Source organism: Sus scrofa, chromosome X, assembly GCF_054392235.1.
Source record: "Sus scrofa isolate SSC_HxYL_T2T_F1_AM1 chromosome X, Sscrofa_HxYL_maternal_Yorkshire_Landrace_v2.0, whole genome shotgun sequence".
NCBI lineage: Eukaryota > Metazoa > Chordata > Mammalia > Artiodactyla > Suidae > Sus > Sus scrofa.
Window position 1 is genome coordinate 66,839,365 of NC_139401.1, and position 25,271 is coordinate 66,864,635.

At 35.2% G+C, this 25,271-nt stretch overlaps 1 protein-coding gene across 6 annotated transcripts in view; it reads right to left on the minus strand.

Annotated features, from left to right (window-relative positions):
- Window positions 1-25,271, minus strand: part of TEX11 (testis expressed 11) — a 382,097-nt gene that overhangs the window by 286,933 nt on the left and 69,893 nt on the right. For all 6 annotated transcript variants that reach the window (XR_014835135.1, XR_014835136.1, XM_003484125.5 and 3 more), the window contains exon 8: window positions 19,036-19,116. Coding sequence is in view for 4 of the 6 variants with exons in the window: in XM_003484125.5 (XP_003484173.3) it covers window positions 19,036-19,116 (81 nt within the window). In the remaining 2 variants the exon portion in view is untranslated. The remainder of the gene's footprint in view (window positions 1-19,035; window positions 19,117-25,271) is intronic.

Sequence of the window (25,271 nt, forward strand, 5' to 3'; positions counted from 1 at the left end):
TGAATGATAATTGCCTGGCTTTCTTCCTTAATGACTTTAAGACATTTAGCTTCTCTCCTTTACTCAGCTTTCTCTAATCCTAAGATATCTCAGTGATAACAACAGGTCATTATTTCTCCTGGTGATCTAAGATACGATTTTCCAAACACTTTATTTCTCTGCCTCTAAACAACACTACAGCATTACCTTCTGCTATCATGTCAATGCCTTAAGTTATTCCTAACCAACTTTTGGGATATAGGGAGGATGTCTCAGAAAAAAAAAAAAAGAGCAGTTGGTTATTTAATTCATTCATTCCTTTTAAGTGAATAACACTATAGTTTGCTCCTTTCCAACTTTTATCTCATCATTTCCTCTCATTACAAGATTTCTTGCCCTAGATTTTCACATTTTGCCTAAACGTTAAGCTCATCAAAAGCACACTAATTTCACTGAGCTTTAGAATTAAAATCATGAGTTTCCTAATAGTATATAGTTCTATCAACCTTCCAAATAAAATACAAACTCTTAACTTAGAGGTTCTTTACTGGAAGCTCCATCCCAACAAAGGCATAGTTAATAATTACTCTTCTGTTACATATCCTTGATCCTTCAATTCAATTATTTCCCCTCTCTCTAGGTTTTCTTTTCCCTTTATTAGCTCTAATTCTGTGCAAAAGTTTTCTTCCCCTAAACGCTACCTAAGAGTCTCCTTTCATATCTTACAATATGCAACTCAGAGCCCATTTATTCCACAAAGCATACTAAGGAAAAGTTTCTGTCCTCTAGTAATTTATAATGTGAATATAAATAATCAATAAATTATTTTGGCTCTGGCCAAAATAAGAGACGGTGAAAACATGCAAGTGCAAACAATCCAAGACACTTTACAGATAAAATTATTAGAATTAATAAAAGAGTTCAAAGAATTTGCTGGATATTAAATAAACATTTTAAAGCAAACTCATTCTTATACACCAATGACAAACACCTAAAAATACATATATATCACTTACGATTGCAGTTGACTGTGAAATATCTTTATGCAGAAAATTATAAAACTATGTTGAAATACATTAAAGATGATTATATAAATTAGAATATATCACATTCATGGATAAGAAGTCCAACATCACAAAGATAGTGATGCTCTCCAAATTAACTATAGATCCAATGCCATTTCAATCAAAATTCCAATGGTTTTTTACCATACTTGACAAGCTGACTCTATAAGGAATATGGAAAAATAAAAGACCTAGAACAGCTAAAACAATGTTGAAGAAGAACAAAGTAAAAGGACTCATGCTATCAAGATTATACTGAGTTGAATAATGCTCTCCTTACAAAATTTATGGCTACCTGGAACCAGCAAACATTACCTCAATTGATAATAGGATCTTTGCAGTGTATTCAAGATGAAATAATACTGAATTAGGGTGTGTCCTAAATCCAATATAACCAGTGTCCTTATAAGCACAGCACTCAACAATAATATAGATAAAATGTAATTCTAAAAATGTCCCTCTAGCCTTTTGGAAGGTGAGAAAAAGGAAACAATTACCAAAAAGCAGAGAAAACAAACAAAAAACATTTGCTAGATTATACGGTAGTTCTATTCTTTAATTTTTTCAGGAATTGTCATACTGTTTCCCACAGTATGTGCATCATTTTACATCCTCGGTAACGTGCACAATGGTTGCAATCTCTCCACGTCTTCATTGACATCTGCTATTTTCTTTTGTTTTTGTTTTGTTTTGTTTGGATAGTGGCTGCCCTAACAAGTATAAAGCAATATCTCATTGTGATTTTAATTTCCTTTTCCTCAATGATTTGTATTGAGGAAATACCTGCATTGAGGAAATACCTGCATCTTTTAATGTGTTTGTTGGCCATGTGTATATCTTCTTTAGAGAAATGTCTATTCAAGTCCTTTGTCCATTTTAAAATCGGGGTTTTTTTTTTTATTGTTGTGTTGAAGTTCTTTGTATATTCTGGGTATTAACCCCTTATCAAATATATGATTTATAAATATTTTATTCCTCCCAAAGGTTGACTGCCTTTTCACTCTATTGATTGTTTCCTTTGATGTGCAGAAGTTTTAAAGTTTGATGTCACTTCTATTTTTGCTTTTGCTGCCTGTACTTTTGGTGCATATCTAAGAAATCACTGCCAAATCCAATGTAATAGAGTTTTCCCCCTACATTTTATAGTTTTAGGTCTTACATTTAGGCTCTCCATGCTATTTTGAGTTAACTTTTGTGTATGCTATAAGGTATGGCTCCAACTTCATTCTTTTGCATGTCATTAATTTTCCCACTGTCATTTGTTGGAATGACTGCTGCTTCCCCACTGAGTGGCTATGACATCCTTGTTGAAGATCATTTGATCATATAGATAAGGGTTTATTTCTGGGAGCTCTATTCTGTTCTGTATGTCTGTCCTTATGCCAGTACCAAAATGTTTTAACTACTATAGCATTGCAATAAGCTTTGAAATCAGAAAGTATGAGGCCTCACAACTTTATTCTTCATTTTCAAGATTATTTTAGCTATTCAAGGTCTCTTGAGAGTCTGTATGAATTTTAGGATGGTTTTTCTATTTCTGTGACACATGCCATTGGGATTTTGATAGAGATGGCATTGAGTCTGTAGACAGCTTTGAGTAGTATGGATATTTTAACAATATTGTCTTTTAATCCATAAACATGGAGTATCTCTCTATTTATTTGTGTCTGCTTTAATTTCTTGTATCAGTTTTTTTATAGTTTTCAGTGTACAAGTCTTTCATCTCCTTAGGTAAATTTATTCCTCAGTATTTTACACTTTCTGATACTCTTAAATTAAAATAAATTAGAAGTACAAACCCACTAGGATAAGGACAATATAAGAGCAGACCAAGAGTGACATAATTTTGGAAGCTAGAAAAGATACTGATAAATTAGTAATTGACTTAACAGACATGAGAAAACAGAATGATATGCTAGCAGTGGGGAAATCTGAAAAGCAACCCAATTTATATTGCCAAATCCTCCTCCCAAATTCAACAGTTGGCACCTCAGGTACATCTGAAAGGGCTGAAAACAGAAGACTTGGTTGAAAGTCTATTTACGTATTTATTTATTTGGCCACCCCATGGCATATGGAGTTCCTGGGCCAGGGATCAGATCCGAGCCACAGTTGTGACCTATGCCACAGCTGCAGCAACACTGGATCCTTAACCCACTGTGCCAGGCCAGGGATTGAACCTGTGTCCCGGTGCTCCAAAGATGCCACCAATCCCTTTGCACCACAGCTGGGACTCCTGAAAGTCTATTTTAAAAGAAGTTAGACTCTCAAGTCTCCTTTCTCACTCCATCAGACAAGCAACTGTTCTTCTATTACCCTACAACCAACTGCAAGAGGGGGGCAAAACAGAGGATCTCTGAACTTTGGGAGATGAGGCACAATTGAAGGTAGGGGTGCTATATTGAAAAGAGGATGATTAAATTAAAAATTCACATACTGGATATCAAGATCCAGCCTGCTTCCTCCTCCTTGACTCCAGAACCCAGGAGGCATGTATTGAATCACTGGAAGAGCCTCTTATCAGAAACTTGATCAGCTCAAGAGAAAAGATCCAAGGACACTGAAATGAGCAAACCACTCACCGTACAAATCATCTCATCCAAAATATCTTACAGAGAAGACCCAGGAACAGAGCTTCCAATGAGATTTTTAGTGTTTTGTTATTAAATATAAGCATCAAGTGATAATCAAACATTTGATGAAAGCATCTAGTAGAAATTCAGAGACCAAATATACACAAACACGCACATATGCACAGACCAAAAAAAAATCACCTTGGAGAAAACCGGAAATTATACAAAAAAAAATGAGGGAGAGGAATCTGTCAATATCTTCTGAGAGAGAATAAGATACTGCAACCCTGAAATAAGAACAAGATGCTATGAAAACAGAATATTCAGAAAAATAAAAAGCACCCCTGGAAATTAAAAGCATGGTATCAAAATGAAAAGTTTATGAGAACAGTTGGAAAATAAAAATTGAGAAAAATCACATAAATAGTAAAATAAAATGAAAAAGAGATGAAATACAAGTAAGAAAATATAAGAATATTAGGAAACCAATCTAGGAAACCTAACATCTGAAAAATAGGTACTCTAGAAAGAGAAAACAGAGAATAGTAAGTCATCAACAAAATGAGTAACAAAACAGAATTATCGGACTGAAATGGATTTCCAAGTGCTCAGAAAAATGAATGCAAAAAGATACACACCAGGATATATCATCATGAAATTTAAAAACACTGAGATAAGAAGAATATTCATTTCTAATCAAGAGAAAAAATAGTATAGTTGTAAAGAGCAAGGACTTTGAAGCCAACTAAGTTTGAATCCAGTTTCATCACGTTTTGCATATCCATTGGTAAGCTCCTAAAACTCTTTTTAACTCAGTCCTTACCTATAAAATGGAGAAAATAATCATACTCACTTCTTAAGGCTGTCACAAGGTTGTTGTAAAGATTAAATAAATTTATATTTATAAAGCACTGAGAATAATAATGCCTGGTACATAATAATGGTACATAAGTACCATTACTTATCATACAAATTTCCAAAGCAAAAAAAAAATCATGGTTTACACAAAGAATAAAGATTCAAAATAGTGAGTGACATCAGAGGAAATGGCACAGTAGGGAACTCCAAGGGCCTGGCATTTCAAAAAAACACTGATAAAAATAACTTGAAAACTGTCAGGAAAAAAATTGCTGGCACTCTTGAAAACAGTAAAAGATTTACAGCAACCAAGTGAATGCTAAGTCAAGGAAAAGGTGACAGTAGTAAAGTTCTGCAGCATTTTAACTTTAGTCTTGCCCCATCCCATTCACTGGTGCAGTGGCAATCTTGAAGATGGTAGCTTGCATTCCTGCTATGGGTGCCTGGTTGCCAAGGGAACAGAATAGGGACCTTGTTGCCAAGGAACTGGGTTTGTTTGATATGACCTGTCCAGGGGTTCCCAGAAGGACTAATACAAGGGGCTTGACTTTGTTTTTCCTAAAGCAGAACTCTTACAAGGTAGAAAAAATGGCTAAACAGAGGGTGTTCTTCAAAAACACTGAAACAGAAAGGAATAAGCTACTGCTGCTTGGGGCAAAAGATGACAATTGGGGCAAACAATATTCATGTTGAAAGCCTAGGAAGAAAAGCTGCAGAGAGTTACTTTGGAGAATAATGGCTTTGAAAACCTCACACATATAATGAGGTATCTAGAAAGCCATGTGTCCAGGGCAAGACACATGCTGAGAAAACACCTGAGAATATCCCAAGCTTTCACCTCCAGCTTTACATTCCATGAAAGCAGGAAGCAAAGCCTAAAGCAGAGGTATAAACAGCATGACTAAGTGTTAAAGGAATGCCCAACACAGAGTCAATATGCAAAGACAGAGAAACTTTTTTTGTTCCCTCTTCTTTCTTCCTTTTTTTTTTTTTTTTTCTAGCTCCAGGCATTTAAAGAAATCTTTGTCAAACCATTGGCTGACTGCAAGTTAGAGTGAAGGAATCAAAGAACACAGTCTTTAAAAAAGTTTAGAAAAGTTACTAAACAAACAATTACAAGCCACAGCAAGAACAAAAAACTGTGAGTAGTGAGAAAAAGATAATTGCCGAAGTTATTATATTATAATATTGAAAATGTCTACTTTTTAACAACAAAAAAAAGGCATACAAAGAAATAATGTATGGCCCATTCACAGAAAAGAAAGAAAAAAAGAGAAAATGCCCTTAATAAAACACAGACAGTGGACATAAAAGACAAAGACTTTAAATAAACTGGCTTAAACATGGTCAATGGGCCAAAGCAGTTCATGGAAAAAGAATGAAAGGAAAAAAGGATGAAAATGTCTTACCAAATAGAGGATATCAATAAAGAGACAAAAATTACATATATAAGAAAAGAAATTCTGGTGTTCTACAGTGGCACAGTAGGTTAAGGATCTGGTGTCGTCACTGCTGTGGCCCAGGCTGCAGCTGTGACATGGGTTTGATCCTTGGCCCAGGAATTTCTACACATCACAGGAGCAGCCAAAAAGAAAAAACTACCTAGGAGTAAACCTGCCTAAAGAGACAAAAGACCTGTACTCTGAAAACTATAAGCCACTGGTGAAAGAAATCAAAGATGACACAAATAGATGGAAAGACACACCATGCTCGTGGACTGGAAGAGTAATACTATCAAAATGACTATACTACTTAAGGCAATCTACAGATTCAATGCAATCCCTACCAAATTACCAAGGACATTTTTCACAGAAATCAAACAAAATATTTTAAGGTTTGTTTGGAAGCACCAATGACCCAGAACAGCCAAAGATATCCTGCTGAAAAAGAAAAATGGAGCTGGAGGAATCAGGTTCCTGGACTTCAGACTATGCTACAATGCAATAATCATCAAAACCGCATGATACTGGCACAAAGACAGAAATATGGATCAGTGAAACAGGACAGAAAGCCCAGAATTCAACCCACATACCTACAGCCAACTCATCTATGACAAAGGAGGCAAGAATATACAATGGAGAAAGGACAGCTTGTTCAATAAGTGGTGCTGGGAAAACTGGACAGCCACATGGAAAAGAAGGAAATTAGAACACTCCCTAACACCATACACAAAAATAAACTCCAAATGGATTAAAGACTTAGATATAAGACCAGACACTATCTAACTCCTAGAGGAAAACATAGGCCAAACACTCTCTGACATAAACCACAGCAACATCTTCTCAGATCCACCTCTCAGAGTATTGACAATAAAAACAAAAATAAACAAATGGGACCTACTCAAACTTTGAAGTTTCTGCACAGCAAAGGAAACCCTAAACAACACAAAAAGACAACCCACAGAATGGGAGAACATCTTTGCAAGTGAATCCACTGACAAGGGATTAATCTCCAAAATTTATAAACACCTTCCACAGCTCCATACCAAAAAAAAACAAACAACCCCATCAAAACATGGGCAGAAGATCTAAACAGACAGTTCTCCAAAGAAGACGTACAGATGGCCAAAAAACACATGTAAAGATGTTCAACATCACTCATTATTAGAGAGATGCAAATCAAAACCACGATGAGGTACCACCTTACACCAGCCAGAATGGCCATCATCCAAAAGTCTACAAACAAGAAGTGCTGGAGAGGGTGTGGAGAAAAAGGAACCCTATCACACTGTTGGTGGGATTGTAAATTGGTGCAACCACTGTGGAAAAACACAGTATGGAGATGCCTCAGAAAACTAAACATAGAACTCCTATTTGACCCAGCAATCCCACTCCTGGGCATCTACCCAGAGAAAACCATAACTTGCAAAGACACATGTACTCCGATGTTCATTGCAGCACTCTTTGCAATAGCCAAGACATGGAAAAAACCTAAATGTCCATCGACAGCAGAGTGGATCAAGAAGAGGTGGTACATATACACAATGGAATATGACTCAGCCATTAAAAAGAATGAAATACCGGCATTCTTAGCAACACGGATGGACCTAGAAACTATCATGCTAGGTGAAGTCAGCCATACAATGAGGCACCAACATCAAATGCTTTCACTGACATGTGGAATCTGAAAAAAGGACAGACTGAACTTCTTTGCAGAACAGATGCTGACTCCCAGACCTTGAAAAACTTATGGTGTCTGGAGGAGACAGTTTGGGGGGTAGGGAGATGTGCTTGGGCTGTGGGATGGAAATCCTGTGAAATCAGATTGTTATGATCATTATACAACCTCAGATGTTATAAATTCATTTGAGTAATAAAAAAAAGTAAAAAAAATTGTTATTTGAAAGAATAAAAATGACAAATATTTAGTGACACTAAGAAAAAAAGATGTCTCAAATTATTAAAATCATAAATGAACGTGGGAATATTTCTACGGACCTTACAGAAATAAAAAGGATTATAAAAAAATTACCATGAACACTTAGTATGCCAACAAGTAAAATAACCTAGATAGACAACTCCTAGAAACACATAAACTACCAAAACTGACTCAAGAAGAAAGAGAAAATCTGAACAGATTTATAATAAGAGACTGAATAAGTAATCAAAAAACTCTGAGAGGAGTTCCTGTCGTGGTACAGCAGAAACAAATCTGACTAGGAACCATGAGGTTGAGGGTTCGATCCCTGGACTCGCTCAGTGGGTTAAGGATCCAGTGTTGCCTTGAGCTGTGGTGTAGGTCGCAGACGCAGCTCAGATCTGGTGTTGCTGTGGCTCTGGTGTAGGCCAGCGGCTACAGCTCCAATTAGACCCCTAGCCTGGGAACCTCTATATGCCATGGGTGCGGCCCTAAAAGAATGAAAAGACAAAAAAAAAAAAAAAAAAAAAAAAAAAAAAACCTCTAAGAAAAGTCCAGGACCAAATGGACTTTACCAAGCAAAGAGTATTTATAAATATAAGTGCAAAATCCTCAATAAAATGCTAGCTAACAGAATCCTGAAATATACCAAAAAAAATTAATTTATATACCATGTCTAAGTGGAATTTATCCCAGGAATACAAAAGTGGTCCAACATAAGAAAATAAATCAATGTACCACACCATATTAATAGGATAAAAAAAATATGTTGGTAACTGAAATGATGCAGAAAAACATATTTAACAATAATCCAATACTCTTTCATGAAAAAAACTGAACAAACTAGAAATAAAAGAGAACTTCATCAACCTGATAAAGACATTTATGAAAACCCTTAGTTAACATCAAACTCAATGAGAAAACACTGTAAACTTTACTTTCCCCTTAAGATCAAGAACAAGACTGCCTTCACCACTTCATCCAACTTTGTACTCTAAATTGTAATTCTAGAAATTAGACAAGGAAAATAAATAAATGGTATCCAGATTAAAAAAGAAGTAAAATTATCTCCAGTCACGGGTGACATATCTTAAATATAGATAATCATAAGGAATACACACACACTTACTAGAACAAATAAATGAATTTAGCAAAGTTGCAGGATACAAAATCAACATACAATAATAAGTTATATTTCTATGTATTAGTAATGAACAACCTCAAAAGGAAAGTAAGAAAAGAATTCCACTTACAAAACCATCAAAAGGAACAAAATACTTTGGAATAAATTTAATCAAGAAAGTACCAAGGAAAAAAGAAAAGAAAGGAAAGAGTTCTCTTGTGGTACAGTAGGTTAAGGATCCAGCATTGTTACTGCAGTCCCCTGGATCACTGCTGTGGCACAAGTTCAATCCCTAGTTTGGGAACTTCCATATCCCCCAGGTGCAGCCAAAAAAAAAAAAAAAAACCCAAACAAAGTTCAAAAATTGTACACTGAAAACAATAAAATACTGCTAAAAGAAATTAAAGATAACCTAAATAAATGAGAAGACATCACATGTTCGTGGAATGGGGAAATTAACATGTTAAAATGGCAATATCCTCAAAGTGATCTATAGGTTCAATGCAATACCTATCAAAATCCCAACAGCCTTATTTTGCAGAAATAGAAAAGCCAATCCTCTAACTGAGATGGAATTGCAAGGGACCCTGAACAGCCAAAATAATCCTGAAAAAGAAAAACAAAATTAAAAGTCTCAAACATCCATATTCAGATGCACAGTACAACAAAGCTCCAGTAATCAAAACAATATGGTACTGGCATAAAGAAAAGATATATAGACCAAAGGAATAAGAACTGAGAACAAAGAAATAAACTCTGACATTTATGGTTAATTGATTTTTGACAAGAGGGCCAAAACCATTCAAAAGAGAAAAAAATACTACCTTCAACAAATGATAAATTGGACTTCCACATCAGTTTGGACTCCTGTCTAACACCATAAACAAAATTAAGTCAAAATGAGTCAAATTTCTTTTGTCATTTTAATTGCTAAGACTATAAAATTCTTAGAAGAAAATACATGGGTAAATTATCATAACCTTTGATTTGGAAGTGGAATATTAGATCTGACACCAAAAGCACAAGCAACAGAAGAAAAAAGTAAATAAATTGGACTAAATCAAAATTTAAAACTTTTGTACATGAAAGGATGCTATTAAGAGACTAAATATACAACATGGAGAATGAAGAAAATATCTGCAAATCATGTGCATATATCTGATACAGGTATAGTATACAAAATATTACAACTCAATCTCCAAAAGATGATCCAATTTAAAAATGGGCAAAAGACTTGAATGGATATTCCTCCAAAGAACAGAAAATGGCCATACAAATGGTGAACAAGCACATGAAAAGATGTTTAACATCATCAGTCATTAAGCAAATGCAAATCAGAACCACAAGGCAGGAGTTCCTATTGTGGCTCAGTGGGTTATAGACATGACTAGTATCCATGAGGATGCAGGTTTGATCCCTGGCCTCTCTCAGTGGATTAAGGATCCGGCTTAAGACCTATGGTGTAGGTCTCAGACGTGGCTCAGATCCCAAGTTGCTGTGGCTATGGCGTACACCAGCAGCTGCAGCTCTGATTACACCCGTAGCCTGGGAACTTCCATATGCCACAGGTGCAGCCCAAAAAAGCAAAAAAAAAAAAAAAAAAAAAGCAAACAATAAATAAAACCCTACAAGATAGCACTTCATGTTTATTAGGATGGTTTTAATTTTAAAAATTGGAATATAAGCATTGGTGAGGAAATGGACAAGCTGGAACCCTCACACACTGCTGATGGTAATGTAAAGTAGTATATATAGCCAATGTGGAAAACAATTTAATGTGGAAAACTTCATCAAATGTTGACCATAGGAGTTCCCATTGTGGCTCAGCAGGTTAAGAATCCAACCAGTATCCATGAGGATGCAGGTTCAATTCCTGGCCTCGTTCAGTGGGTTAAAGTATCTGGCATTGCCACAAGCTGCAGCATAGGTCATAGATGCAACTCAGATCCTGCATTGCTGTGGTGTAGGCCAGCAGCTGCAGCTCTGATTTCACCCCTAGCCTGGGAACTTCCATATGCTGTGGGTGTGGCCCTAAAAAAAAAAGACAAAAAAAGTTGAACATAGAATTATCATGACCCTGCAATTCCAGTCCTAGGTATACATCTAAAAAATAATTGAAAATAGGTACCCAAATACTTGTATTCAAATGTTTGCAACTATAATATTCATAACAGTCAAAAGGTGGTAACAACCCAAATGTCCATCAACCCATGAGAGATAAAGAAATTGTAGGATATCCATACAATGGAATATCATTTAGTCACAAAAAGTTAAAGCCATAGATACAGAAAGTAGATTGGACACAACAATCTATGGGGTTTTACTTTGTGGTGATGAAAATGTTTTGTAATATGATAGAAGTAATGGTAGTATAACATTTTGAATGTACTAAAAGAGGAGGGATATGGGACTGGTGACTTTGTAACAAGAATTGTATAATTAGTTTTCTCCTTAAACTATGCATATATACAGTGATAAAATATAAAAAGTAGGCATAAAAAGTAAACCACAGACATTTTAAAATAACAATGACAGTCTCAACTAAAAATAAACATTGATGTTTGTTAGAAGCATTGATGTTCTAATGGTTATACATAGAGCCTCACTTCAGTAAAGAACATTAACAAGTCTGACCAGGTTTTCCATATGCTATAGGTATTTACTTAAAAATTATATAACTCACTTAAAATTTAATGGAGCATGCTATTACAAAGATTCCAATGAGTCTTTTTTAAGGCTTAAACAATTTTGAGTTTGGAATGAATTGATGCTCTCCCAGATACACAAAGCAGTGGGCAGATGGGGTCAGAAAAAACAATTACATCCTACTAGCCAAAATAGGAAGAAAACTGAATTTTACTTCCAGAGAAGTAATTTATTTGTGTGCTATGAGGTTACAAAATCTTACACATATGTTTCAAATATCTGGCTATAAAATGATAAATTTAAATAGGCAAAAGAGAATAAAATTAGAGTAAAAAATTCAAGGCAGCCTAGACTTAATTTAGAAATCTAGCTGATTCTTGAATTAATTACATCAAAGGGTTTCAGAGGCCCCCTGGCCATTTTCCTTTTGTAAATGAAAGTTTCACAACAAAGTAAAACTCTACACTGAAAATAAATTCTAGAGCAAGATGAAAACAAAAATGAAAAAGAAAAGTAAGTTGGACACATGAATCAGCAAATGAAAATAAAATTCTGATTAAAGTTTTAAATTTTAAGGAGAAATAGTTGAAGAAACAAGTAAACAATCTGGTAATGGACATTTTTGCTTTTAAAAATGCACATATAGGAGTTCTCTTGTGGCAGTGTTAAGGATCAGGCGTTATCACTGCAGCAGCTTGGGTCACTGCTGTGGCGTAGGTTTGATCCCTGGCCTGGGAACTTCCACACGCTTTGGGCATGGCCAAAAAATAAAAAATATTTAATTAATTTAATTCAACTAAAAATGCACGTATAGACACATACACTCTAGGATTTGCCCCAAGGCTTCTCTAAATCAGGAAGTAGGGATTTTTGTACTGAAGGGACATTTGAGACCTTGTTGTCATACATTCATTTTGTAGATGAGGACACTGATTTTCAGAGCAGTGAAGTATCTTATCACTGGCCACACTAATAAGTAGGTCCTTCTATAATGTTCTACATAGATAATGAACCTTGTTTTGAGTAATTACAAGCATCTCAAATATCAAAGAAAGTGTCTCTAATGTTCTACCTACCAAAGTAGGTAAGTATATGCAAACTTTTAAGTAAATGCTTAAATTGGTAGAATTTTCTAATTCTTACAAAACAAAGTTCAGTTAAACAACATATTTCTATGTCTCAATCAATCCAGTTAATTGATTTTTCACTATGAACCTACAGAAGCAAGACAGTAAACCAACTATTTCCAACCATTTCATTATTTGATTTCACAACAATTCCATCAAGCTCCTAGAAATGTTGTATGGCACACATTTACTTTAAAATAGAAACAAGTTTAACTTGCTTTGGAGTAGGTATTTTCGTTTTTGTTTTTGTTTTCAGAACTTGATAAAATCCTCTTCTAAGGATTAGAGACATCTTGAATTTAAGTCAGACATGCCTAGTACTCAGTTTTTCTGTACTTGCTTTTCTCTGTAACAGTGGCTACTTGACTTATAGGGATTTTTAGGAATTTATCTTATAGTTCTATAATTTTTCAGAGGGACAGAAACATTGGTTTCCTTGATAAGATTCTAGTATTACAAGCAGTGTATTGTTCATCCACCAAAAGGATGAGCATAGAGTCAGAGCCCAGTAACAAAGCATGGGCATAGGCGTAGGGTTCTGGAGCAAGGTGAGGAGGATATGCATCCATAATAAAGAGTCAGAGCATGAACAAGGAGAGGAGGGCACCCTCACAGTGGAGACGGTGGCAGAGGAGATGGGAGACTAGTTATGTACAGGGGGACTGATTATAAATAAGCATATACAGTAAGGATAATAGAAGCCAGGTTCCTCATTACTGGAGAAGAGAATTAGAAATACAGCAAGGGAGAACACTAAGATGAACACACTGATATTGGACTAGAATTGAAGGTCTCACGGGTCCCAAAAGCCTAGATAAATAGATGGATAGAAAGATACATGATACAGATAAATATGGATGAAAATGCGTAGGTCTGTACATATATGTATATAAAAATGTTTAAGTAGGGAGTTCCCATCGTTGCTCAGAGAAATAAATCTGACTAGTATCCTTGAAGACACAGGTTCGATCCCTGGCCTTGCTCAGTGGGTTAAGGATCTGCTTGCTGTTGCTGTGAGCTGTGGTATAAGTTGCAGACGCAGCTCAGATCTGGCGTCGCTGTGGCTGTGGTGAAGGCTAGCGGCTACAGCTCCAGTTCAAACCCTAGCCTGGGAAACTCCATATGCCACAGGTGCAGCCCTAAAAAAAAATGTGTGTGTGTGTGTGTGTGTGTATATATATATATATATACTCTGTTTACTGAGAGGATCTGATAGCAGTGACACCTCAAAAACAATAAGCACACCTAGGGCCCAGATTATGGCTTCTGAATAACATTTTCCACCAAAAGAAACCAAGACTCCTTAGAGAAAAAGAGAATTATCCATGCCTTGAGCAGGAAAGCAGAGGAAGAGCCTGGACATTTTATTGGGCCAGAAAGAAAAAAAGTGTTCACAAATGATGGCAGTATGTTAAAAAAGACACAGAGGTCAGCTTAAAGGGGCTCCTAGTGGTCAAATCTGGGAAGAGGTGAGCATCAAAATAAATGGAATTACAGTTCTGGGTAAGATGTAATGAAGTACATGCCACCCTTTCTCTCCCACTGAATGTTAACTATAAAACCTGAACTAACTGCATGAAGCTATTCAAGGTCTCTGAAAAGAAAAGAAGAGAAAGCAAACTGGGGAAGAATACCAGAATTTAAGGTAACACCAAGCCAGTAGTGAATTTATCACTTTTCCCTGATATACCCTAGCCTAAATTAATGCATGGCCAGACACTAAGCAGGGAACACTGGGCTTCAGAATGAGAAAGCATCTCTATTTCTGGCTTGAGTTACTAAGAAAGAGTGAAGAAATTCTCTTTTGGTTTTTATTTTTTATCTTTTCCATTCTCTTGCGACTCAGTCCCCAGGTAATTCCATGGTGGCAACAGCAATGCAGCTAGGGGAAACCACAAGAATTGAAATTTTGAGGAAGGAAACTTTCCATTCAGGAAGCTGCAGTTTCAAAAGGAAAGGGTTAAAAAAACATGGCTTTTTTTCTGTCTCTGTCTTCCCACTGGTTGGCCCCAGATGCAATCGGACTGCAGATATGAAGGGTCACTGGCCGGAGAACCGAAAAGGGTAGCTCAAGGGAACCAGAAACTACTAAAAAGATGTTAGAGAGAGGAGTGCAGAAAAGCACACTATCAAGTTGTTTATAAAACTGGGTTCACCTCAATCTGAGCAAGCATGGATCTGATCCTAATTAGCATACCAAAGACCTGGAGAAGTGAACTAAGGAATAGACACTGACCAGGTACTAGACTGACTGATTAGTGCTGCAGATACCTAAATAGCACTGCAAAGCCTTTGAAAAATGAAACTGATATTGGAACCACAGCTGCCAGAAGACAATTTGAAAACTGCATCATGAATTTAACCAGGTTGATTGCCAGCTAAAATTAAAACATCATTATTTCCATAAAATTTAGACAAGACTCAGAGGCTCACAATATAATATCAAAACATCTAGACACAATAAAAAATTAATCTATGAAGATCCTTAAAAATCTCAACTCACATGAAAAAAGGCAACAGAGGTTGACAATGAGATGACACACAATTTAGAATTACCTAATAAGGATTTTAAAGCAGTCATTATGTGTCCATTAACAGAGGAATGGATAAAGAAGAGGTGGTACGTATGTGTGGTACATACACACACACACATATTATACATGAAACATGTTATAATGAAACATAACTCAGCAATAAAAAAGAATGAAATGATGCCATTTGCAGCAACATGGATAGACCTAGAAATTATCTAAATGAAGTCAGAGAGAGAAAGACAAATATCATATGAAATCACTAAGATGGAGGGAATGGTCATTTGGGATTTTGAAATTGGCATTACACACTATTATATATTAAAATAGTTAAGTGACAAGGCCTACTATATAGCACAGGGAAATCTACTCAATACTCTGTACTGACCTATGTGGGAAAAGAATCTGAAAAGGAATGGATATATGTATAACTGATTTACTGTGCTGTCCATCTGAAACTAATACAACATTGTAAGTCAACTATACTCCAATAAAATAAAAAATAAAAAGCAGCCATTATAAAACTGTGTGAATATGCAATTATGAACACTCTCAAAACAAATAGAAAATTAGAAAGACTCAGCAAAGAAACAGAACAGAGATCAGCAAATTACAATCTTCAGGCCAATGCAAACTGTGAGCTACAAATGGTTTTTGCATTTTGGAAGGATTATTGAAAAAAAAGTTATAAAACATAGACTGTATGTGATCCGCAAAGCCTAAATATATCTTGTCCTTTACAGGAAGTTTGTTATCCCCTGATATAGAAGATATAAAGGACCAAATGGAAAAGTTCAAACTGGAAAATATAAAAAGCAAAATTTTAAAAAAAGAGAAAAACCAAATACCTCACTGTATGGACTCAATAGCAGAACACTGGTGAAAAAAGAGACAGACAGTTAATTTGAAAATATACCAATATAACTTATCCAATCTAAAAAAAACAGGAATGGAGTTCCCACTGAGCAATGGGATGGGTGGCATCTCTGGAGTGCTGGGACGCAGGTTCAATCCCAAGCCCAACACAATGGGCTAAGGATCCTGTGTTGCCGCAGCTGTGACATAGGTAGCAATTGCAGCTGAAATCTGACCCCTGGCCTGGGAACTCCATATGCCATGCGGCAGCCAAAAAAGAAAGAAAAAAATAGAGAGGGAAAAAATGGGAAAAAAAGAAAAGAACAGAGCATCAAGTCCTTATAAGATTATAATAAAAACCCTAAATTTTGAAGCATTGGTATCCCAGATACTTGGCCAATAGGTACATGAAAAGGTACTCAACATCATTAATTATCAGGAAAATGCAGATCAAAACCACAGTGAGATATTACCTCACACCTGCTAGAATGGCTATTATCAAAAAGATAAGAGATAGTAGTCCCATTGTGGAGTAGTAGGCTAAGGATCTGGAGTTGTCACTGCAGCAGCCCAGGTTCAATACCTGGCCCAGGAACTTCCATATGCGGTGGGCATGGCCAAAAAAAAAAAATATATAGGGATTTAAACAGATACTTGTACATCAATGTTTACAGCAGCATTATTCACAATAACCGAAAGGTAGAAACAACTCAAGTACCCCTCAATTGATGAAAGGATAAACACAATGTGGTATATACATACAATGATATATTATTATTCAGCAATAGAAAGGAATACAGTTCTGATACATGCAACAACATGGCTGAACCTTAAAATATTAACACTAAATGAAATAAGCCAGACACAAAAGGATAAATATTTTATGGTTTCACTTATATGAAATATCTAGAATAAGCAAATTTATAGATACAGAAAGTAGAGTAGAGGTTGCCAGGGGCTGTGGGGAAGCAGTAAGGAGGAGTTATTATATAATGAGTACACAGTTTCTATTTGAAGTGATGAAAATTTTTGAAATCTGATAGTGATGATTGTTGTACAACACTGTGAATGTACTTATGCCACTAGATTGTACACTTAAAATGGTTAAAATGGAAAACTTTATGTTGCATATACTTTACCACAAAAATTATAGTAGAAGGTCAGCTAATAAATGTAGAAAGAATTATGGAATTAGAAAAATAGCCAGTTGTCAACCATCAGGGTACTAATTTAGGCAAGAAATCTATGGAAAATTGACAGAACACTGTAAACCAGCTATAATGGGAAAAAAAGTCATTATATATAAAAAATAGTACTAAAATAAAATAATCTCAATGGATGGTAAAAGTGGGATAAGAAACTGGATTTTTCATAGTCTCAAAGTATCGTATCACAAAACACTTATGAATAACAACCTGTATTCCAGGTTTCTCTACCGTAAAATTACAAAGGAAAAATACATAAGTTTACAGTGGAGAAACCTGGAATACACCATTTTAACCAAGAGATCAAAGTTAGCACCACTACCAATAGAATAAATCAATCCTATATGCCACCCAAGAGAATCACTTCTGTGATTTTTCTGGACCCAAATTCATAACCTGGTCTAATTATGAGGAAACTCTGAACAAACCCAAATTTGGGTAAGGTGGGGTGATTGGGGAGATGTTGTTTTAGGGTACAAACTTGCGACTAGTAAATAAATTTTGGAGATCTAATATACACCATAGTGATTATAGCCTACGATTCTGCTATAACTTTTTAAATTGCTAAAAGACTAGATCTTAACTGTTCTTAACACAAAAAATGATATTTATATGGCATGATAAAGGTAATAGTTAACACTACTGTAGTAATCATGTTGCAACATATAAATGTATCAAATCAACATGTCATATACCTCAAACTTACACAATGTTATGTCAATTATAACTCAATTAAATTTTTTTAATTTTTAAAAACAAATTAAATCACATTCTATAAAATGGCTGTTCTGCAATCTTCAAAACTGTCAAGATCACTAAAGTCAATGCAAGAGTAAGGAAGTCTTCCAGTGAAAGATACTAGAGGCAAGGTACAATCTTAGATGGAATCCATTTTATGTAAAGAACACTACTGGGAAACTTGAACATGCCTCTGGGCAAAGGGGATACAGGAGTTCTTTGTACTATTCTTATCATAGTTTTGTAGATATGAAATTGTTTTAAAATTTTTTTAAAGACTAGAAGAGTACCTCACATAATACTGGCAATATATAAATATTTACTGAATTAAGTTCTACATTATAACATAGAATTTGAGAGAAAAGTAAGACCAATCTCAAAGTAGGTACAATTGATGGAACCTACTTCCTGGGAACATCCTCCCTAACATCCAAATCTGTCTTTGTTATCAATTCTCTGAGAGTAAAGACTGAAGTAGGCATAGGCACTGTCATAGGAGAAAAAGGATGGACAATGGAGGTAAAGTGGAAAAATTAAAAATTGTCTACTCTGGAATTCTAATGAGATCCTGTCTAGGAAACAGGCTTTGTTTATCCTACCAAACTGCTCACACCTCCAAATCCCAATATAGAAAAATACTATGACAGTGATATGATTAACTGCTATCAATATTGTCAGCAGAGAAATAAACTCATTTTTCCTTTCTTTTGTTATGTAGCATGAAATATGGAGAAATATTATCAAAATGGTTTGACAATGAAAGGGAAAGCAAGAAATATTTTAAAATAACCTATATTACTTTTTAAAACACTCTAGTAAAGAACAAAGGAAGCAAAATATTTCAAAGCTTAGCTAAGTAAGTAGAATTGGTCTCAAACGTAATCTCTAAAGGATCACATGTAATAGTAATGAGTCTTCCTAGAACTTGATATAGCATATTTTCAAACTCTTAGAGAATAAATACAAAGATTTCCCTCACCATTTGGGGGAGCCTCATCAACATATCTTTACAGCGCAGTATATATGCAGAAGCTTTTTGAAAATCCTCTTGAGCAATTGCCTGGGAAAGTGAAAAAATATCAATAATTGGTTAAAATGAAATAAGCTATTTGTCCACAAGTCAATTCTAACGTATTTTAACTGGTGTTTAAAAGTGTTAATTTGTTTTCTAATTTTTAGCAATACTATTTAGCTCAAAATATAGAGAAATAAATGATAAGAATCTTGGATAACACAGAGTTGACAGTGAATGACTGAGAGTCATTTTGTTTTTCTGGAAATGGCAAAACTGATGTACAGTCTTACTATATTATGATATAATGTAATGTCTGATAGATGTTTCCCCAGCCTGAATAGCTCTTGATTTTATCTCTACATTAGAGGATATTTTTTATGTTAAATACCAGTCTTTTGTCCTAAAACAGGCTCAAAATAACTTCACAGTCTGAACTACTGTGAACATCTGCTATGAAAGACAATTTAGTGCAATCCCATCTTGGAGCTAGAAGAGCTACTCTAATATTTATATATAACTTTGAACCTTATGCCCTCATCACTTTAGTTTCCTCATCTATAAAATGAGGATACTGTACTAGATTATCTTTAAGATTCCTTTCAGTTCTACCATTTTATGACTGACACTGTAATGAAAACATCAACCACACGTTACTTAGGCACTTGTAAAGGAGGCTTGTTTCAGTCATTTAAGAATTTATCTGATGAGGCATGTTAAAAGAAATATGGACATATACAAGAAAATAATTTTTTTTAATTTACTTACTTGTCTTTTTAGGGCTTGCACCTGCAGCATATGGAAATTCCCTGGCTAAGGGTCGAATCAGAGCTGCAACTGCCAGCCTATGCCACAGCCATAGCAAGGCAGGATCTGACCACATCTGCAACCTACATCACAGCTCATGGCAACGCCAGATCCCTATCCCATTGAACAAGGCTAGGGATCAAACCTGAGTCCTCATGGACACTAGTCGGGTTTGTTACTACTGAGCCACAACCAGAACTCCAAGAAAATAATTTTTAAAAGTACTTTCTAGGGGAAAAAATCCCTACATTGTCTATTTTTTTCTCTTATGTGGTGTCAAATATTCTTGTACTTTGGATAATAAAAGAACTGAGTAGAGAGAAGAAAAGGTGAAGAATGTAAGAAGCCAGCTTCTTTCTAGTTTTCTCCTCTACCTACTTGCTGAATCTTAAGCTTGACATCTTACTGAGTAGATACACTCCTCTAAGGCTTTAATGCTAGATTTTGTTAAGGGGTAAAATAAATTGTAAACACAAAAGCCTCAATAAGCCAAATCTCAATTATCTATAGAGATTACAAAATAATATTCCTCTCTATACAAATAAATGTTTAATGAATACTTGCTGATTGATTCATTACTCAAGGTGAAGAAAATCTTTTTTATAATAAGAGATATGCTGAGTGACAAACTCCATTTCAGGTGATGTTTTCTGTTCTTTTTTTTTTTTTTTTTTTTTTTTTTTTTTTTTGTTGTTGTTGTTGTTGTTGTTGCTATTCCTTGGGCCGCTCCCGCGGCATATGGAGGTTCCCAGGCTAGGGGTTGAATCGGAGCTGTAGCCACTGGCCTACGCCAGAAGCACAGCAACGCAGGATCCGAGCCGCGTCTGCGACCTACACCACAGCTCACGGCAACGCCGGATCGTTAACCCACTGAGCAAGGGCAGGGACCGAACCCGCAACCTCATGGTTCCTAGTCGGATTCGTTAACCACTGCGCCACGACGGGAACTCCTGTTTTCTGTTCTTATAAGACAATAAAAGCCTTTAATAGTCAAAGAATCCATAAAGTATTTACTGATACTCAGATTTTATCTCAGAGGAAGTAACAGGTCTAATAATGTGATTTTCAAAAAGCTCTGCTTACAAGTCTGATGTTCACCAAAGGTTTCTACATCATTACATCATGCTGCCTCTTCTTTAAGACTTCTTTTACTGGAATTCTCTATATTTTGGATTTGAAATATTGATTTCTGGCCCAACAAGATGAATACATTTTTAAAACTAGCTTGAATTATTAGACCTAAATCACATGCCTAGGTCCAATCACTTGGAGATTCTTATTCATTAGGTCTGGGATGATGCCCAGCCTATGCTGATGTAGTGAAAAGAACATGGGCTTTGGATTCCTAGTGTTCCCTCTTCTTTGCTCAGTCAACTTAGGCAAGCCAAAACCTCTCTGAACGTCAATTTCCTTAACTGTAAAATAGGGATAGCAATGTCTACCATATAGAATTGATCTTATGAGGATCAAATGAGATCACAGATACGAAAGCACTGTGTAAACTGTAAGGCAATACACAAAAATGTGAACATTCTTAACAGTCAAAACTACCACTAGTACCAAGAATTGTAACAAAGAAAGTTATTTGTTCTTGTGTGGTACTCACTGCTGGTGAAATTGTATCCTAGCAGATCTATAAATTATTATAACTTATACTGATGGATCAAGAAATCTTAAATTTGGAGTTCCCGTCGTGGCACAGTGGTTAATGAATCCGACTAGGAACCATGAGGTTGCAGGTTTGATCCCTGCCCTTGCTCAGTGGGTTAAGGGCCTGGCGTTGCCGTGAGCTGTGGTGTAGGTCGCAGACGTGGCTCGGATCCGGCATTGCTGTGGCTCTGGCGTAGGCTGGCAGCTACAGCTCCGATTAGACCGCTAGCCTGGGAAACTCCATATCCCGTGGGAGAGGCCCAAGAAATGGCAAAAAAAAAAAAAAAGAAAGAAATCTTAAATTTGCCCTTCCTTAGAAGAGAGAATGAAAATACCAAGGTTGGATCTGAACTGCTGCTCAACATCAAAGAATTACTGCCATTATGCAAGGAATTAAATGCCAGACAGACTATTACCTATTAGGTAATAGTACTAATGCTATTAAGTAATGATGACAACATAATGAATTAAATGGTATATTTATTTAAGTAAAATTTATAACACCATCAGGTGTGAATGGAAATACTTTTGATAATTACATTGAAAAGTGAAGAGAAAATAAGTTTTATACTTAAAATGATAAGATAGACACAGAACACAGTAACAATTTATATATTTTAATACTCATAGCAATCATTAAGAAAACTCTATAAAATTAAATAGTAAGAAACACTGTGAATAAATCAAGCTTAAATTTTTTAAATGTTAAAAAAAATCACAGGAAGATATGAAAAGAGAAACAGATGAACTAAACCAGAGGAAATAGGAGTTCCCATCATGGCACAGCAGAAACAAATCCAACTAGGAACCATGGGGGTACAGGTTCAATCCCTGGCCTTGCTCAGTGGGTTAAGGATCCAGCATTGCAGATGCGGCTTGGATCTGGCATTGCAGTGGCTGTGGCTGTGGTATAGGCTGGCAGCTGTAGCTTTGATTAAACCTCTAGGCCTAGGAACCTCCATATGCTGTGGGTGCAGCCCTAAAAAGCAAAAAATTAAAAAAATTAAAAAAAATAAACCAGAAGAAACAAATAGAAAACGATAAAATGGCAACTTTAGCCCTAACGTATCAATAATTACTTTAAATGTAAATGGTCTAAATATATCAATTAAAAGGCAGAGATTGACAGAGTTTCTACTATGGCACAATGGGATTGATGATGTCCCTGCAAGAGTAGGGTCACGTGTTTGATTCCCAGCCCAGCATAGTGGGTTAAGGATCTGGTGTTGCCACAGTTATGGTGTAGGTCACAGCTCTGGTTCCAATGCAATCCCTGGCCTGGGAACTCCATAGGCCATGGGGTGGCCAAAAATTTTAAAAGGCAGAGACTAATAGAGTAGATTAAAAATATATTCCAACAATATGTTGTCTATAAATTTGCTTCAAATTCAGCAACATATTAGGTTGAAAATAGAAGAATGGAAAAAGATATACCATGAAATATTAATAAAAAGGAGAGGCTATGTTACTATCAAATAAGGAGACTTCATGGCAAGGAAAACGGCCGGAGACAAAGAGAGACATTACATATGATATGATGAAACAACATATCAACAGGAAGATATGAGATTCCTAATGATCTAGCCATCAAAACAAAATGCTTGAAAGAAAACCTGATAGGGCTGAAAATAGAAACCATTGGAAGGAGTTCCTTTCAGGCACAGTGGGTTAAGGATCTAGTGTCATTGCAGTGGCTTGGATCACTGCTATGGTACAGGTTTGATCCTTGGCCCTGGGAACTTTCACATGCCATGGGAAGGCCAAAAAATTAATTAATTAATTAATTAAAAAATAACTGGGAGCTTAAAACCCAACTCTCACCAATTAATAAACTACTAGACAGAAAATCAGTGAAGATGGAGAAGAATTGAACAACACAACCAAGTTACAGGAGCTAAGTGACATATATAGAACACTCTGCCTAAAAACAACAGAATACATATTTCTCCCAAGTGTCCATGTAATAATATTCACCAAAATAGACATCCTGGGCCATAAAAAAAAACTTTAAAAATTGAAATCATACAGAGCATATTTTTTGACCATAATGGAATCAAACTGGAAATCAGTAACAAAAAGGCAACAGGAGTATCTCTAAACACTTAAAAATCAAACAATACTTTAAATAATCTATGGGGCAAAGAGGAGGTCTCAAAAATAAAAGAATACATAGAACTGAATGAAAATGAAAATAACATACCAATATGTGGACAAAGCTACAAAGAAGGAGATTTATAGAACTAAAAAGCTTGTATTTGAAAAAACAAAAATTCTCAATTAATAATTTAAAGTTTTATCCTAAAAAACTAGAAAAAGAAGTGCAAGTAAAAGAAAGGAAGTAATAAAGAGCAAATTAATGAATCAAAAAAAGAAAACAGGAGAAAAAATCAATAAAAATTATTTTCTTTTAAAACAATGAATAAAATTGATAAACCTCTAATAAGAATGACAAAAATAAAAACAGGGAGGACACAAATCACCAATATCATGAATGAAAAAGAGGATATCAGTGCATATTTAGAGCCATCAATAGGATAATAAAAGAATGCTATATAAATTATACTCATAAATTTGATCATTTAGAAAAAAGGAATCAATTCCTGAAAAACTATAAACTACTGAAACTCAAACAAGTTAAAACAGAAAATGTGAATAGTTCTATAACCATTAAAAATTTAATTTTTAATATTAAATATCCTGGAAAAGACATCTTGAGGCTCGTATTATTTCACTGGAGAATACTACCAAATATTTAAAGAAGAATTAACATAAATTTATACAAACTCTTCCAGAAAATATAAAAGGAAGGAATACTTCCCAATTCATTTGATGAGGGCAGTATTATCCTGATACGAAAACCAGAAAAAGACCAAAAAAAAAAAAAAAAAGCAGACTGATAGCAATCAGGAAATTAGACACAAAAATCCTCAACAAAATATTAGCAAATTGAATCCAACAATGTATATAAAGAATTTTACACCATGACTAAATGGGATTTATTCCAGATACTAAAGGCTGCTTAAACATTCAAAAACCCACCAATAGAATCCACAATATTAATTGGCTAAAAAAGAAAAATCAATTAATATAATCATATCAACTGGCACTGAAAAAACACTGTACAAAATCAGCCATTCATGATAAAAACTCTCAAAAAATATTAATAGAGGAAACATTCTCAACTAAATAAAGAGCTTCTACTAAAATCTACTGCAATCATCACAGTTAATATTGAAAAACTGATTTCTCTCTAAGTTTGGGTACAAGGTAAATATATTCACTCTCACCACTCTTATTTAACATAGATTTGGAAGCATGACACATACAAAGTAAAACTGATAAACTGGACTTCATCAAAATTAAAAACCTTTGTTTTATGAAAAACCCAGTTCAGAAGCTACAAATAGGGAGAAAAATATTTGCAAACCACACATTCAACAAAAGTCTAGTCACCAGAATATATAAAACCTCTCCCCATTAAACATTTAAAATATAAGCAATCCAACTGGACAACGGGCAAAGAACAGAAGAGGATGTACAGATGGCACATAAACACATGAAAAGATGTTCAACATAATTAGCTACAAGGTAAGTGCAAATTTTCATCACAATAAGATATTACTACAAACAAAACAGTTAAAATAGAAAATAGTGACATTAGCAAATGCTAGAAAGGATAAAGAGAAACTGGCTCACTCATATATTTTCGATGGGATGTAAAATGATACAGCTACTCTGGGAAAAAA